Here is a 17,046-nt window from a genome sequence, read left to right on the forward strand (position 1 = left end):
AAAGCTGGCTGGACAGAGAGACTTGGCTCACCCCTACATGACATGGGATATATGGGTCAGAAGATGGGTGAGAGATCTCTGGAGGGATCAAAGTTGGATAAGTGGGAGAAAAAAAGTCCAACAACCTTACAAAACATAAACAGTCAGTCAAAGCAACATACATAAATTTTTTTTAAAAAAAAGATAAATCATACAACTTGGAATGTATTAGATAATATCTCTACATCATGGAAAAAAGTGCAGAAACTATAAACATTCTTGATGTCATGCTGTGTGCCAGTTATATTTGGCATTTGCTTACAAGACATAATAAATTATAGCTCGTGTCTTCAAAGAAATGGCTACAAATATGGAAAAAGTTAATTTTTTCTCCATGTTTCAACTGAACCTGGTTCACAGCCTCGTCCATTCAGTGCAGTGTGAGAAATCACACACATACAGTCTACTGTTGCATGACTGTAATGCCTCTGGCGTGAATACATTTTTGTTTCTAGCGTGTTGTCCAATATTGAGCAATCAACAACGTCTTGGTACAAAAATGTGTTCAGGACGTTTTGTCCCTCTCGACACATCCAAATAACCGAGAAACAGTGCGGTTTCTCATCCACGTAACCAGCCAGCAACCGGTTGTGATACAAGGAGACGTACAGGAGTGATGTTACAGTCTCGTGTTAGCTGTCAGTCTCTTACATTAGAGTTGCTACTCACCGTCCATTTTTTCAGCCTTTATGATCGTTAACGTCGGTTTCATATCGACAGCTGCCGTCATGACCATCAGTGTGACTTGAAAAACGCCGCGCGTCCCTCTTTTATTCTAACTGCTCCAAAAACGAAAAAACAGAAGAAAAAAAACTCAAAACAAGAGGGGGAAATCTTCACCTCCTTTGGCGCCCCGTAGTTAAATCTTACAGGCCGATTTATTTCGGAATTTCAATGCTTTTCTTATATTTATCTCCTCACGCTACGGCCTGACTGAGGTTCTTTCACTCCTAACTTATCTCTTTCCCTCTCTCCCTCTCCAGTACGTGAACACGCTTTCTCTTTTCCTCTGTCTTTCTTACACACTCACACACTCACTCCTTCCTCTCTGTCTCTGCCTATGGGCGTTGAGCTGCGAGGAGCCGGAGCGAGACGACAGCGCGAGGGGGGCGGGGCCAAGAGACCGACCTGCCAGTTGATTCACAATTCAATTAATATATTCCCCCCCCCCCCCCCCCCCCCCCTTTTTTTCGCCTCCATCTACCACCACCTTTAAAGACACACACACACTTACAAACTATGACGACCTGCTCGTGCCAAGAACCCCCCCCCCCAACTCCCTCACCTCACCAGACTCAATTATTAGTCTGCTCTTTCCCGAAAATGTGCCTTTTACAGGGATGGGAAAACACTGAAGTAGTGTGAGAACTGCTGACTAGCTTCAGAAGTAACGTTTCGCCTTATTTCTAAGGAATTTGGCAGCAAACATTTGATGTAGTGGCTCCATCGTGCAATTCTTCTTCCTAAACCATGAAATTACAATAACATTACCCAGTGCATTTTACCAAATGAATGCTTAAAACATAGGGGACAGCGACAGCAAGGAGTTTGATTTAGCTGCCATCTGATTCATTCTGAACATGAGCAGTACTATAAATACTGTGCAAAAGTCTTGAGTCAGCACTGATTTCTTGGTATTTTGCTTCCAACAAGTCATCTTTTCTTGAGTAATTGTTTTCCTGGCTTTCTCGGGGTCTTGGCTACTTTTACATTTATTTTCAGTTCAGTGCTTGTACCTGTCTATTTTCAGAGGTCAAGCCACTCAAGATCACTGATCTCCAAATCATTCAATCATAAACAAACACGCCTAACTGGAGGGATGAACCTGTGCTGCGTATACAGATATCTTAGCAAAGAGCCTGTTTTTAATTGTATCATCAGGAACTTAACTGGCAGTTTGTCATAGATGCATTTTATGTCAGCTTGAAAGACATAAACATTTTATTTATACCAACAAGATGATTACCAAAGAAAATCTGTGCATTATTCAGCATAGTGTGCAAAATTATGAAACTGGACAACAACAACAAAATCCAGCAAAGACCTGAGACATTTGTTTCTGTTCACCAAAGCCCAATCAGAAACTTACATGGATAGGGTGGCTGTAAAGTAGAGTACTATTCTTGAAGAGTACTCCAGCACAAGAGCAAATATTTCAGCAAATCATTGCACTTATTTCTTGAACTCAGGGCAATACATAAAGGAGTGAAGGGTGGCTCGAGACATTTGCATTGGACCTTACTTGCAACATTTTAGTTAAAAAGATATTAGGAGATTTTCAGGGTATTTACACAAAAACTAATTTAGATGTAGGTTAGTTTGTCTAAAAACATTTGTTTTTCCTGAAATGATAGTCTGGGCAATATATTCTGCAGACCCAGGCTACCCCATAACTTGTAACTCACCCTCATAAACACTTCAGAGTATTTCCTGTTCACCTTGTACTGATCAATAAAACCTGCCATGTTGATTTTCTTCACACTGCAGAGTCAGAAAATTGTGTAAATGTGCAGCTTTGAAAATAGGTGCAGGAATTTACATTAAAAATAATGCAAGGCATAAAAATTGTTTACTCATGCTTCCATTATAATTTCTCTGATTGGGTCTCCTGTCACCAACATCGTCAACAAAAATCTAGTTTGAAGAAGACGAACTGGCTGCTCTGATTCAAAGTTAGCCTGTTTTTATGGAGTTTGTGCTTCTTATCGACAGTAATCAGGAACAATGACCATGCGTTGGTGGAAATTGAATCAAAAATTTGTTCTGCCACTGAAAAAGAACAAAGACGGAGAAAGATTGGGCTTTTCAGCCACAGAAGACTCCAATCTGTACAAGGGATTGCTGTTAGGGATGTTTCCCATGGCAACAGAAATGGTAATATTAGATTCTTATACTTTAGCTTTTAAGAAAAGGAAGAAATCTGGAGACAAAGTGTGGACCCAGGTTATTTTTAATAGACCCATTGTGTGTCTTTTGTCCATTACTTTAACAATCTAAATGGTATCTTTCAGCCAGCAGTCCTCTTCTGTCTTTTTTTAAAATCCATCCACAACCTCATTGTGACTCATGACTTGCACATCAATATGATACTTCTGCATGTACTGAATGCATGTATGGCAAAATGGATGATCTGGAGGGAGGCAGGGGAGCCAGGGATATTGATCAGGCATGGATTTTTAAACCGGCGGTACTTCGCCAGCTCCATTAGCGGCCCCAGATCAGGTTTCACTGGCCTGATAGGAGCCTCATCTGGGAGGAGAGCTGGTGGGTTCTGCGGTGAGAAGAGCTGCCTCACCAGGGGCAAAGCAGAGGGGGTGAAGGAGGAGAAGAATGGAAGAGGGGGGAACAGTACCTCTCAATTTATCTCAGCCAGTCGGCTCATCAGCTTCTTACTCTCTCTGACTGGACCTCTTTGTTTTCTGTTAATGAACTCCCTCGTATCTGTTCTTAAAAGGACAGCCTGGGTCCTTCAGAGCCCGAGGGCAGCCATTTAGGATTTAATGGTGTTGCTGACTAATATCTAGGCTGGCGTCACATGTGTCCAATTTCAGTATGAGTTTTCTTGTCTTTACTTCAGTTTTGAAGTAATAAAAAGCAACTATGATTCATATTTTTATTCTTAATTGTTTGGAAATAATGAAACTTAGTTCAACTTAATTGTTAAAAAAAACAAAGTAAACTGTAATTCTTTTCTCAAAGCATCAATTGTCCTTGTAACGGTCTGGTGTACAACTGAACAAATACATTTTTATTATAAATAGCACAACACAGGGAAATGAGTGACCGTAAACAATCATTTCATCTTCAAGTTTTGCACCATTTCAACAAAAACAACTATTGTTGAAACAACTGTGTAATTTCCTGTTCAGACACGAGGATTGTTCATTGTGTTATAGCCACAGAACAGACATCTACTGTGTGTACCAGCACACTTGCGGCAGATAAAAGAAGTTTAAGTTTTGGTTTTTCTTTTCTTCACCTGGCAAATGCTCTTTCCATAGGTTTGACAGTTAGCTGTCTTCACTCATTTCTGTTGCAGTACAGCAGCTTTCCCTCTCTTCGCGGCTCTCTGCAGCTTGCTGTTTGTCTCTCTTTGGCACATCTGCGTTGCTCGCCTGTCTATAATCCTTAGATGTAACCGTTGCACCTGCTACTTCTCACAGAGTTAACTGAAAGGTTATTCGATTTGGAGCAATCCATTCAGCTGTCAAGAGATATTTGTGTTTGATGTTGGCACCCTTGCAGCAGGTTGCAGGAGTCTGGGGTGCTCTTAAGTCTTAAGGGTTTGCATTTTATTCCATATTTCTCACGACCATAAAATGTGAAATGTTGACCGAGATGGAATCGAGGCGTAATGCATCTCAGACAATAGATAAGAGAGTGACGTGATGAGTTTGGTATGTTGTGTGAACAGACCGCGTTTAGCATGTCATCAATCAGTCACTCATTTACAGGCACTCAAGCACGCACACAGATGGGCAATGGACATGCACATGCACACACACACACACACAAAGACTCTGAGAGCAGACAGTCAAACAGTAAAACAGTGGGGTCCTTGTGGCTGCTGTCTGGCAGATCAGTCTCAGCTCTATCTGAGGTGGTACTGTCTAAAGGTGCCACAGGCTGGATGCACTCCTGCTGAGATCAGACGTTTGGTTGGGACAGGATTTCTGCATGTGTGTTTGTGTGTGAGTGTGTGTGTGCATCTCTTCCTTCTGCCTCACATTCCAAAGTGTCTTCCGAGAGCAGGCGCTTGTGTGTGTGCAAGCACGTGCGTGCACTCTGCTAAATTGTGTGCTTGTAAGTGCACTGGGAAAGTAGCAGGGCCTCCCTGAACAAAGGCTCAGCTCTTTTCTGAACAATTAGCTTCGCTAAAAAGGACATTTCTTCCTCCATTAGCGGCACCACGTGCCCCCCATCACTCCATTGTGGAGATAATTCAATTATCCCCACCCCCCTCTGAGGCTCTTTGCCTCCCAGCCTTCCCTCTCCTCGTTTTGCCCTCCCTCCTCACTGTCAGCAGCATGCTCTTAGAAAAGACTGAACACAATACAGCAGTCTGTAGTTTTAAATGATTCCTCACTAAATGTGTGAAGGTGCATTATAGTCAGTGACAACAAGCAAAGGAATGAAGCTTTGAGAGACAAAATTGCTTGCAAACATACAGACTGTAAAAAGGTTTTCTTTTTTATATAAAAAAAGAAAAAAACTTATATTAAATGATTTCACTTGACAATTGACCTTAAAGTACGACAGGATTGACTTCGAATCAAGTCATGACGCACAAAGAAATACTCACGCTTACCACGGCTGGTGCTCACTCATTGTAACCAACTGTCTCTGATTAACACTAAACTCACAATAGAATTTAAAACTATGGGCGGTCTCTCTCAAGCCTCATTAATGAGCCACCTTTCCTGATGAGCTGGCATCTGTTGCATCATCATATGTCAGCTATTGCCTGCCTTTCAGAACTGCGAGTTCCCTAACTGAAGTCAGTAATTACTCACTGCACAGTCAAGAGGAACTTAACACATCACAGCTTTCTAGAAGAAAAGCTTGTACTCTGGGAAGGAGAAGTTCAAAAATCGGCTATTGGGTAATGGTTTAGAGCACATCATGAAAAAAAAAAAAAATCAAATGCTGTCAGGGAAGAGTAATAATTTGGAAAAAAAACTGTCAAATTTGTGAGCTGTCAAACGAGAAACATGTTCTTAGTGGCAGTATTTTCAGTGTTAACATAAAAATTGTGATTCAAAATAAAATATAATTACTCCTCTAAAGTCAAATATGGAAATGAGCTGGAATAGTTAAGACTTCTAAAAATAAAATCCACAAATGTACCGGGTCGTAGCGACATTATCTCTTTCCTCTGTTTATTGAGTAACAGCCCTTGTCTCAGTGCTATCATTATGTTGTGTAGCACATATTTCGGACTATAGCAGTTGTGTAGCCCATTCCTCTACAGTTGTCTGTTGCTTTTCCGTGTTTCCCCTCTTGTTTTGTTATATTGTTAGAGGGGGAAGTATGCACCGGCCTGATTAGCATCACTGTTTCCTCCTTTCCCATAACCCCCTAGACCCCAGCAGGCTGCGTGTTTACTTTTAGAAATAAAAAATGGGCCTGCGCCCGTGAGGACGTGCCCCTCATCAGAGGCGAAGCGCCCCCTCCTTCAACTCGCCCAGCAACCCGAGGCTCCACATCTCAGATCCTCCTCCCCTTAACTCCTCTCCTCCCACTATCACAGTCCCAGTCCTGTGACTTATCCCTTTCCTTATCCATCCTCTCTCCTCAAACTGTATTCCACCCACTCTCCTTTGCTCTCCGCCCCGTTCCCCTCCCCATCCAACTGTCCAGCTGTCACATCACATCAAATAAAACACAGGCCAATGGTCCCTGAGTGCTAGATCACAGCTGTGTCTGCGTGTACTAAATGGGAGTGCACGTTTAAATGTACAGTGAACTCATGAGCGCCTGGGAGTGGATGTGTGTATGTGTGTGTGTGTTTGTGTGTGAGTGTGTGTTTGCTTGACTGAATGGAATGGATGCTGTAATACAATACACACCGGAGTGCAGGGTGTGAATTTAATGAATGAATACGTGAAGTGTGTATCCCTGCAGGATATTAGTAGGGTGTGCGCACATGTGTGTTTGCATCTGGATCACAATGAGACTGCACAGATATACACATTCGCTCTCTTTTTCCCATGCACACACATACGGTGAGTTTCCACAGTGGGGGTTTGCAGCAGGTCCTTTTGGTATGAATGCTGGATAGTGACGAGTAGAGCTGGGTTAGTGTAAACATCACTGTGGCATGGCTGCTGTCAGGAAGCAGTGTGTGTGACATTGGGCTCAAAGCCAAACATGCAATGCGTCGTTAACGTCCAACATCCCCTGCCTCACATCTGTTCTGTACTCTGTCACTCTCACACTGACATATTTCATTGAAAAATACCCCAATCCATTCACAATGAAAAAAAACCTCAGCTGTAAAATTCTAATGTAGGCACCTTAAAAGATGAACAAAGTGTTTCATCCCATAACCTGTTCCGATACTATTTGTATGGTTGCTTATATAGATTGGAACGTTGACAACTAAGGACTAGCTTACCTGCTCAAAGAAACTTTTTTTATCTATATAAAGTTATGATTTTAGTTATTGTACGAGTAAAAAAAACTGGATCTGATGCAGACTAAATGAATACTATAGATAAACAAAGAAAAAAAGAAAAATCTTGGTGTGATCATTGATAGCTCTTTTAACTTCCATCGGCAGGTCAGCTCAGAAGTAAAAAGCGTTTTCTTTCCTTTGAGGCTGCTTTGCAAGATAAAGCCCTACCTGTCTAAGCAAGACCCAGAAAAAGTCACCCACCTGCTCATCATGTCCCTCCTAGATTACTGCAACTCCCTGTATTATGGCCTTAATCAGTCATCTTTGCACCAATTGCAGCTCGCTCAAAATGCAGACGAAATGATCACATTACCCCTCTGCTTGCTGCTTTACATTGGCTTTCTGTTAGTTTTAGGACTAGTAAAAAATTTTATTTCTTGTTTTTAAAGCCTTTAACGGTTTAGCTCTGTTGTATTTGTACAGAGCTGCTGCACCAACATGTTCCAGCCAGGGCTCTGAGGTCTTCTACACAGCTTCTTCTGAAGGTCTCTTCCTCTAGGCTCAATTCCAGGGGTGACGAAGCCTTTTTAGTTGCTGCTCTGAAGTTGTGGAACAGTTTGCCATTCCACATTAGATCTGCCCAGTCTTTTTCTGGCTTTAAGTCCTTGCTCAACACTCACTTCGTTGTACTGACATTCCTACATAGTTGAGCTTGACATTTGCTTGCTTTTGCTTTTTGTTCTTGTCTTATATTATTTTCTTTCCCCTTTTTTTTTTACTGATTTTTTTGTTTTACTGAGTAGTTGTTTTATTGTTCAGCACTATGAGCAACTGGGCTTGTAGTGCTTGTATGTGCTGTACAAATGGTAAATGGTCCATTTAACATTTATATAGCGCTTTACTGTACCTGGGATGATACCCAAAGCGCTTTACATCATAAATCACATTCATCCATTCACACACACAGGTGTCTTGCCTAAGGACACCTCAACATGAACTCGACGACCACTCTACCTTGCTGAGCCACGCCACCCCATATGTAAATAAACTTGAACTTGAAATACTAAGGAATACTGCAAACATATATATATATATATATATATAAATAAAAGCAGGGTTTTGTGAAGTAATTTATGAGCAATCAGTTTCATGGGGTCTGATATGAAGAATAAGCACTGATGAGAAGCCTCTTGCTGGGTCTCCTTGCATTGCCATTGTTTGAACAAATAAAACAGCACTTGAACACACCACAAAGATAACTTGCAACTGTCACTCCAATAGTATCCAGTGGCCAATTATCACCTTGGTGTAAACGGCCCATAATCTGACGTTTTTCAAGAAGTGGGGAAGAATTGTGACTGGGAAGCCAAGCTAAGAGCTACTCAAAAATTTGAGGAGTAAACTAACAACTCAGACTTGAAAGAAAAGTTCATAGTGGGCAAGTCCTACATATTATAAATTTTATACAGAATCACTTTTACATTGTGCAGTTGTTTACTTTGTCAGTGTTGTTCTAAACCAAAGAACATGGATGTTACTACCAATCATTGGTTGCTTAGTGCATCCTGTTGCTTATCAGCTGTCATTCAAAAATCGGCCAATCTAATCCAGAAATAGCAACTACAGGACAGAGTGTATGAATGAAAAGCCTGGAAGACAAAACAAATGTTTACCATCTTTAAAATCTTTGAAGCAGGAAGCTAGCCATCTGACTCAACTCCTCGCACACTCGGCTCATCAACAGTAAAATAGGTTGTGAATGGAGCAAAACAAATGCTCTTTGGTTCAGAAAGAAAATGAATTAAATTAAATTAAGATAAATTAAATTTAAAAAATACTTAACTAATCACCAAAGCAAAATCATTAAAAAAACAATCATTTAAGAAACGATAAAAGATGAAGTACAGTACAAAAAAGTTATTCTAGTCCATAATTTTATGAAATCCTCAGTTAAACTGATGGGGATGTAATAAAACTCCTAATGGGTCAGCTGCAACGCTTGTATCTCTAATGAAGCTAAATGTGATTTAAAGCCACATTTGTACATTTTTATGTGAGTTCAAAGTTGAATTCTCCAAAGTGTCGAACTGCTCAGACAGCATGAGCAAGTTGAAAATGTATTCTAATTATATGGGGAAACTGCAAGAGTGAAATATCTAAGGGGGAGGCAGAGAGTTCAGTTTGGGAGAAATGAGTCAAAGCAACGGCAAAGAGTGTAGAGACAGTGTCAGAGGTTATTTAACTGTCTTTGAGGTTAGCAGCAATTCATAACGGCATACACTTGTAGCACAGAAACCTCAGCCAGTCTATTTGACACCACTGTGAAGAACTTAAATGACTAACAACGTCTCCAGGTGTATAATATGCTGAAATGCGTTCTGCATGGATTTGAGGACGAGAGCTAAAAGGCCAGACCTTGGTCGTTTCTTTCCACTCAGCAATGTTAACATCAACAGTTTAGCGCTGGGAGGGATGAAATGAGGGCTCCAAAGGAGTGTGTCTCTGGCAACAAACATCAGCAAATCCCATCAAATCCTAACTCCCTCTTGTGCAGTCACAATCATGCACACAGACACACACACATACCACACACACACATGTTCACTTAGCCCCCCCCACCATCTCTCCAGAGACCAAACCAGAGGCTTGGGAAAAAGATGGCCGCCCTTTGGCCCCCTGTCTTGCCCCCTGCATCCAGCACAGGGAGGTGACGGAAGAGAGCTTGTGTTCCCGAGCACCCCTTCCCTCCTCCCGTGGCGTGTGTCCCAGTCCAGCAGCATCAATCACATTTGAAGACTCCATGAGGCCAGAGTCAAACGCAGGCAAATGCACTGGAAGGAATGTTCCAGATAAAGTAAAACTAATATGAAAAACAATGAAAGCAAAACTAGAAACAGAGGACTGGAGGCAGAAGAACGTTGGGCACGTGGTTGTCCCCAGATCAGTAAAGCAGGAGGGAGACATCAAAACCAGGAGGCTCGGGAGGAGTGGTATCTGGTAAAGGCATTGCCCTCAGGGTCAGCATCACCAACATCCTTTGTGCAGCAGCTCAAGAACAACAGGCCAAGTTGAGACGTTGTGTGTGTGTGTGTGTGTTTGTGTGCATTACTACTTTTGTGGGGATGTAAATCTGCTTACCTAGGTCATCTCTGGGGACTCCCTGTTATAATGGAGACGGCAGTATAAATCACTTCAATTTAGTTTGAAGACTTAGTTAAAGGTTAGGAAAGGGGTTGCGTGGTGGTCCTCTAAAATTATGGAAAAATAATTTTGTGTATGTGTGCATGTGTGTGTGTTACACAATTAATAAGGGAGTTTAAACGTTTATGCCAAGGCCACAGAGATTAATATTAATTTGTGACTGAGCATTTGACACAGTCTTTTGTTTATTAAGTCTTGTTTACTCAGTAGACTGATTACTAAAGCAAGTAGTGTAAAGTGTATAAAAGAAGGCAAATTATATGTTGCTCTGGTACTAGAGATGTAAAATTCTGTTGTTTACTTTAGTATTATCAACTTAAATGTTTCTGTCAACCTCTTGAACAAAATCTAAGAGATACTGCAGAAGCATGCACTAACAAATTATAAATATTCACCATGCTTGAACACAGTATATTTGAGATAATGTTGTCTTTGTATTTCTTACCTGTAGGACACACGTCATGTCCATCAGGTACTTCCTGCAGGGGTATGTCATGAGGGTGAAGGGGCTGTGATGGGTAAAACTGCTGCTGGGGGTGAACCACACCTGGGAGTTGGGTTTGAGGGCCCACTGCCACTCCTCCACTCTGTCTCTGGGGACAAATAGAGCAAACCGTGGTTCAGACAACATCAGAACAGAACAGAAGCACACATGTTCTTCACTTAACTGCTCGATGATTTATTTATAGAAGGGCTGCTGAAGAGTGATTTTTAACACCCTGTAGATGTAAGCTGAAACAAATGTGTTTTACTCCTTTAAGTTAAAAAAGAACACTTGATTCCTTAAATCAGTACCTCTGGAATATACATTAAAGACAAACTTTATTATAATGAGCAATACACAGTGAGAAAGATTCATGTAAAACAGCAACACTACAATCTTTGAATGATCTGAGTTTAAAAATAAAACATTTGGAAAGAATTTATGCATTAAAATCCTTGATTTTGCTGAGCTAAATTTGAGCTAAAAACATTACACAATACTACTGAGGAAATAACTTAATAGATTTAAACCCACTTTTATCTACTAATCAGTGCAAAACAAATCCTTTATGATGGCTGGGATGTCGTAAAGAGAAAAACATAGCTGACTGAGCTGTTGAATAGCTTTAACTGAGAGATCCACGTTGGATTTTGAAAATAATTGGTTTTTGTTTGTTTGTTTTTATTATTATTATTTGATCGAGAAAGTTAAGCCTCAAAGTTAAATTTGACTTATTTAATTTATCTTTGCTGTTTTGTGGGGGTTTTTTTTTTGTTGTTGTTGTTGCTTATCACTAAAATGTTCATGCTTAAAGGGGCTGCACTGACGGGACATGGGGGAAGTCTAAAGTCAGCACTCGACATTGGAGCCAAGAGAGATATTAAATTCTGTTTGGAGAGAGAGGGAGGGAGGTAGCCACTCACCATTTTTAGCAAATCATAACTTCTATTTGACAACAAACAAAAACCTTAAGAGATAGTGTTTAGTTTATAAATGATTCCTGATCATTTTCACTCTGCTCTTTGTCTCCTATCATGTTAAATAGTGTGAAGCTAGCTTTCTTCATGCTATGAATACTGTCATTTGCATTTATGCTAGCTGTGCAAAAACATTCTCAATAAGTAAGCTTCGGCTGAAACAAGTATTTGCACCATGTGAAATGTGGCTGAAAGCGATGCAAGACCATATGTCATATGTGTATCTGACAGACTGGCAGACAGAGTGGCTGCCAATCTGATAAGCAGCCTCCATTTAGCCCTAGCAGCAGTTATCAGTAGCCATCCAGCTTCATGGATGGCTAATGTGACAGGGAGGCCAGTTTACAGGGTTCTGGAGAAGTTTACGTGGAGTGCAGCTATCTCCTCTCAAGTCAGTCAGCATGCAGGGAAAGTTAGATAGACAGGGAGGCAGCCAGATGGATGATTTATGGATTATACATAGATAACAGTGAAGATAACATCGACGCCATATTATCATTCTATCATTTTAAGTGTAAAATAACTTTAGATGCAGAGGTCTGCCAACAATTTGAAGGAACCTCATGCAACAGTAAGAACTCAGTATTTTATGGGTGGTTTACGTTGTAGATATTTCCACTTGCCAAACATCTTAATAGTTGTAGTTATTCTGTCAATATTTTCTTATTATTATTATTATTATTATTTTTAGCATAAATTTTGCTATGTCAATGCAAAGCATCCACACTGTTCTAGAAACCCTTCTCGCCCCATTTTAGTTGTCTTGCTATAGCTTACAAATTTCCTGTTTGCAAAATCAACATTCAAAACGTCCCTCGTTCTCCATGGTTAATAGAAAAAGGTGCAAATGAAAGGTGAAAAGTAATAGACTGTGACTGCATAAATAATAGGAAATCAGAGCAATAGAACCTTATTTGCAGATTGTTTCACAGGAGTTATGTACTTAAACACAAACACCTGTCACATATCTGCACAACCTGTCACATATTGGCACAACTTCACCAAAAACTGCAACCTCTCCAGAATTTATTGGACAGTCTACGCTCTGCTGAGTGTGCCTATATGTGTTTTGTTTAGGTTTAACTGGACAGAAAGCAGAAAGGAAAGAGAAGACAGTGTTTTGAACTGATTGCTACATTTTATAGTCTTTGTGTAAAACTGGCTAGTGTCTACACTCTGCTCAAAGTTTGCAGACCACAAATGTCACGAACACAGAACAAAGTTGTAAAATACAGACAGATGGGCAAAATATGTGGTTTAGATGGATTACTTCTGCTCTTGTGAGGGGAAACACACAGTTCATTGTGGATGGTGAATGTCTTTTGTAAGCAAACTTTGTGATATAATACATCACCACCAGAGAAAACCGTTTCTGACAGGCCTGTTGCATCAAGAGTCACAAACAATGGTGATGTCTGGTATTGTCGTCTTCTTTCCAGTTTAAGGCCCATTTTTCTTCCTGTTAGCATGGCATCATCATTCTTGGGTGACATCCTGTTAGTTTTTCAAAGACCTGCACATACCGGTCGTCATAGGCTTGATGTTGGTTTAATTCTCAATATCTCACACTCTGTGTGATCTGAGAGAAGCACAAATGGACACAGTCATCCAGCCATAAAGTAGCGTAAGAGTGGACAAACAGAGAGGAGAAAAACAACTCTGACATTGGGTTTTGCTTTGCTATGGGTTTCATTAGTCTCTGCATGTTCTTACATTATTTGTAACATAATTTCTGACAGGATTAATCCAACAAGGATAACACTGTGAAGGTGCTGTTGACTTTGTTGTCAATGCTAGCAACTGCTGAGCCATTTAATGCAATGAATGGTGCTTTTGCTGCCTATTCTGACAACTTGTGACCATTTCTATGGACAGCATCATTATTACTGAATGTCTATGTGAAATGCATTTTCAGACCTTATTGTCTAAACGGTAATTGCCATTATTGCCATATTAAGATACAAAATAGAAAATAAAGCCTATTTTGTCTATTAAGACCAATCTTACTATCCACTCCCCTCTAACTTTGCAGGTCTTCTCTCTCTAAGCGTATAAGTAGCTAAGTTTGTATATCAATTGTAAGATCTTCTGACTTTTCTGAGACTTACATAGTTTGCATTAAATCCCAATGTCAGATTAGATTATGTAGTTTTTGTTACACTGTTTATCAATACTTTCGTCACTTATCAGCCAACAGACATGTAACCATAAACACACATCTTACAAAACCTCATGTGTTTTGCTACAGAGGCACACAAAAGTTGAATTACAGATGATTAAAACAACTTAAATCTAAATAGGAGAGGCTATTTTATGACAAGACTTTGACTGAGTTCATATTTTTTTCATTCTGTCATAATCAATATTCTCTGTGTAGTCATTAAAACAGTCTTATGTAACTGACCCCTAGTGATTTAATGGTGAAATGGAGCATCTGATGTGGTCCATGCCAATCATTAGAGCCCATCCCATGTCAAATTCTAGACTCATAAATTACACAGCTTATAAATCTCCAAAATCCCACCTTAAATGCATTTCTATGAAACTGGGTGTCTTCTATATATTATAGCAAGTAATGAATAAATGAAAGAGTAAGTGTCTCATTATTAGCATCTGTGGTGTTATTTGAAGCTGTATGCTTATTAATAGAAACATTATTGTGGAAAAAATATTTGGTAGAAGGTTGAGATTACTCTATTAAAAGTGTGTTGCTGTGTGATACATAGGCTTCAGCAGAGCAGCTGTGCACCATAAATTCTGTAAATGAACTAATTCCTTTTGCAGTGGTGTCACTTTTATATTGCTATGGTAGGTGGAAGTGATTTTTCATCACTTCTCCACAAGCTGTCTTTATGACACATTCAAAATACAGGTGTTGTCTTTGTTGCAAACATAAAAAAGAAAAGATATAAGAACCTCTGCTTTTGTTGCAGATAATTCATGTAAATTCGAAACAGTGGAGGCACCGCATTGACATGGGTTCACCTTTTGACCAAGCAGCCCTGGTATACAGTATTCTCAATTTCAAAGGCAAGCCCCACCACCTGAGCCAATTAGGACCCAGGGAGCTGTATCCTTCCGTGTTGTCTATCAGGCCAGGGTGGGGTTGTCATTTGCATGTAACCTCAGTCTATTATCCTAATGTGCTGGTGCTCTGCATACAAATGGAGGCATTTATGTTGCTGCTCCTTGGCCTTCACCCTTCAAATGCTCACCTGACAGGAATCCCAATGTTCCCAGCAACAACTGCCTCTGGCTCTGTATTCAGTTCTCTTATTTGGAGAGTATTAAGCACCGCAAAGATGGTTTAGCTGAGAAAAGTTGATCGGTGGGTACTGCCTGACTCCAGTATGATTGCTTAGTGGCAATGTTAGGCCTGCAGATCTGTGCTTTATTACTTGCTAAAGAGAAGTTCAGGGTGCAGGGTGGTTGTGCAACAGAGTAGAAAATCTTCTTGTTCAACAACAGAATTTCTTAACTTTTGATGAAACTATGAAAAACGGTACATCCAGATTAAAAAAAAAAATAGAGCAATACTGGTGGAGTAAACTTAAAAAGGAAATGAAGAAGAAAAAAGAAGATCGAATGTGCTCCTGTGAAGTGATGAAATCCAGAGTTTACACATCAGGTGCTCCTGTGCACATTCCTGCCCTGCAATGTCTCAAAGCTGCTAATACACACACAAACACACTCATTCCCTCACACTGCTAGCCAGCTGTGTGGTAGGTAGCCTTAACACAGACATAATTTACGAGGGAGGTCTTACCGTTGCGCCCAGACGGTCACAGGGGTGAAGGGCTGGGTAGGAAGAAACTGGATCCATGTAGTAACTCATCATGGACGCTGAGGACAGGAGAAGCAGGGCCTGCTGAAGGGATCAACACGCAAACGGCCAAAGATGGGTGGAAAGACCTATCTATCACACGTTGTTTAAACTTTATGTGTACAAGGATGTGGCGTATACTCTTTGTATGTGTGTGTGTGTGTGTTTGTGTATTGGGATGGGGGGTAGGTGTGTGAGAAAGGAGAAGGAAAAGGGAGAAGAGAGAGAGAGAGAGATTGAGAGGGAAGGGGGTCAAAGAAAGAGAAATTTGAGCTGGGTTTCAATAATCTGCAACATCAGCTTCACAGTTCAGACACATGAAAACAAAACTTTTTCAGGATGTCAACTTCTGACATCTTTTAATTTCTGTTTTAAGTGGTTTAAATGTTTTAAACTACGTTTTATTTGAAAAATGTTTAAAAAAAGTACAATGAAAATTAATCCAGTTTACTGATCTCTTCTCCCACGGTCTCCCTCCCTTTCATCCAACTCTCTTCTCCTTCCCCTTCCTTTCCTCCTCCCACACACTCTGCTTATCACTTAACATTGTAGCTTAAAGCTGCATCAACACAAGAGACGAGAAACTGAGCTGCTGGATTCAGTAAAGGAGGAATGCTGTGTGTATGGGCAGTGGCATGTTGCAATACAGGTCTCCATCTTCCTCACATTCATATGTTAAGCGTTTTGTAGATCGTGGCAGCTGCTAACAGACTGCGGGGAGATGCGCCAGCCCTCAATGCTTGCAGATGTTCAGCAGCTCAAAAAGATTCAGATGCTCTTGTTTTAGAAAAAGAAGCGCTCATACACGCGGTGAATAAAGCGCACATCAGTTCTGCATTCAAAACCCTGCTTCACCTTATGCCTTTCAAATGTAACTGATTTGGTTTAAAAAATATTAAATCAGTACAAATTTAGAGAAGGAATCATTTTGTGATATAAATAGATCCCTTACGGGCATTACTTAATGATTTGTAAAACTTAGAAATCGAGAACAACTGACTATCCTGTCACAATAAAGTTTATTTTAAAATTAATTTTAAATTAGCTATATATTTTCTTTTTTTCATTTTCTTTTATAAGTTACAGTTTTCAGGTCGAAATCTTAAACTAAAAAGTGCCCTTTAAGTCTCATCAAAATTCCTCATGAGAATTCCTGTCGGGAACAACAACAACACAAAAAAACCTTCAAAGGCAGCAAAAAGCATATGCGTTATTAAAGGAGCTCCGAACGTAATATATAAGCATCCTCTCATTCATACTCTTGACTTTTTCAGTTAATGCAATTAGAACTTGGTACTTACCGATTGCGAGGCTTCAAAGTTTCATGCAAACTGGAAGCGCTGGACAGCTGAGCGTGACAGCTGAGCGGTGGACTGCAGAGATGCTGTACCTGCTCGTAGCGAGT

At 40.3% G+C, this 17,046-nt stretch overlaps 1 protein-coding gene across 4 annotated transcripts in view; it reads right to left on the reverse strand.

Moving 5' to 3' along the window:
* ets1 (v-ets avian erythroblastosis virus E26 oncogene homolog 1) overlaps nucleotides 1-17,046 on the reverse strand; it is a 38,072-nt gene extending 21,026 nt beyond the window's left edge. For 2 of the 4 annotated variants that reach the window (XM_041994987.1, XM_041994985.1), the window contains exon 1: nucleotides 709-1,078. In XM_041994987.1, the coding sequence (XP_041850921.1) occupies nucleotides 709-775 (67 nt within the window). In that variant the 5' untranslated portion in view covers nucleotides 776-1,078. Of the gene's footprint in view, nucleotides 1-708; nucleotides 1,079-10,802; nucleotides 10,951-15,584; nucleotides 15,784-16,942 lie in introns of those variants that run through there. The other 2 variants (XM_041994984.1, XM_041994986.1) reach the window with 2 other exon arrangements.

The sequence above is a fragment of the Melanotaenia boesemani genome, chromosome 9 (assembly GCF_017639745.1).
Source record: "Melanotaenia boesemani isolate fMelBoe1 chromosome 9, fMelBoe1.pri, whole genome shotgun sequence".
Lineage (NCBI taxonomy): Eukaryota > Metazoa > Chordata > Actinopteri > Atheriniformes > Melanotaeniidae > Melanotaenia > Melanotaenia boesemani.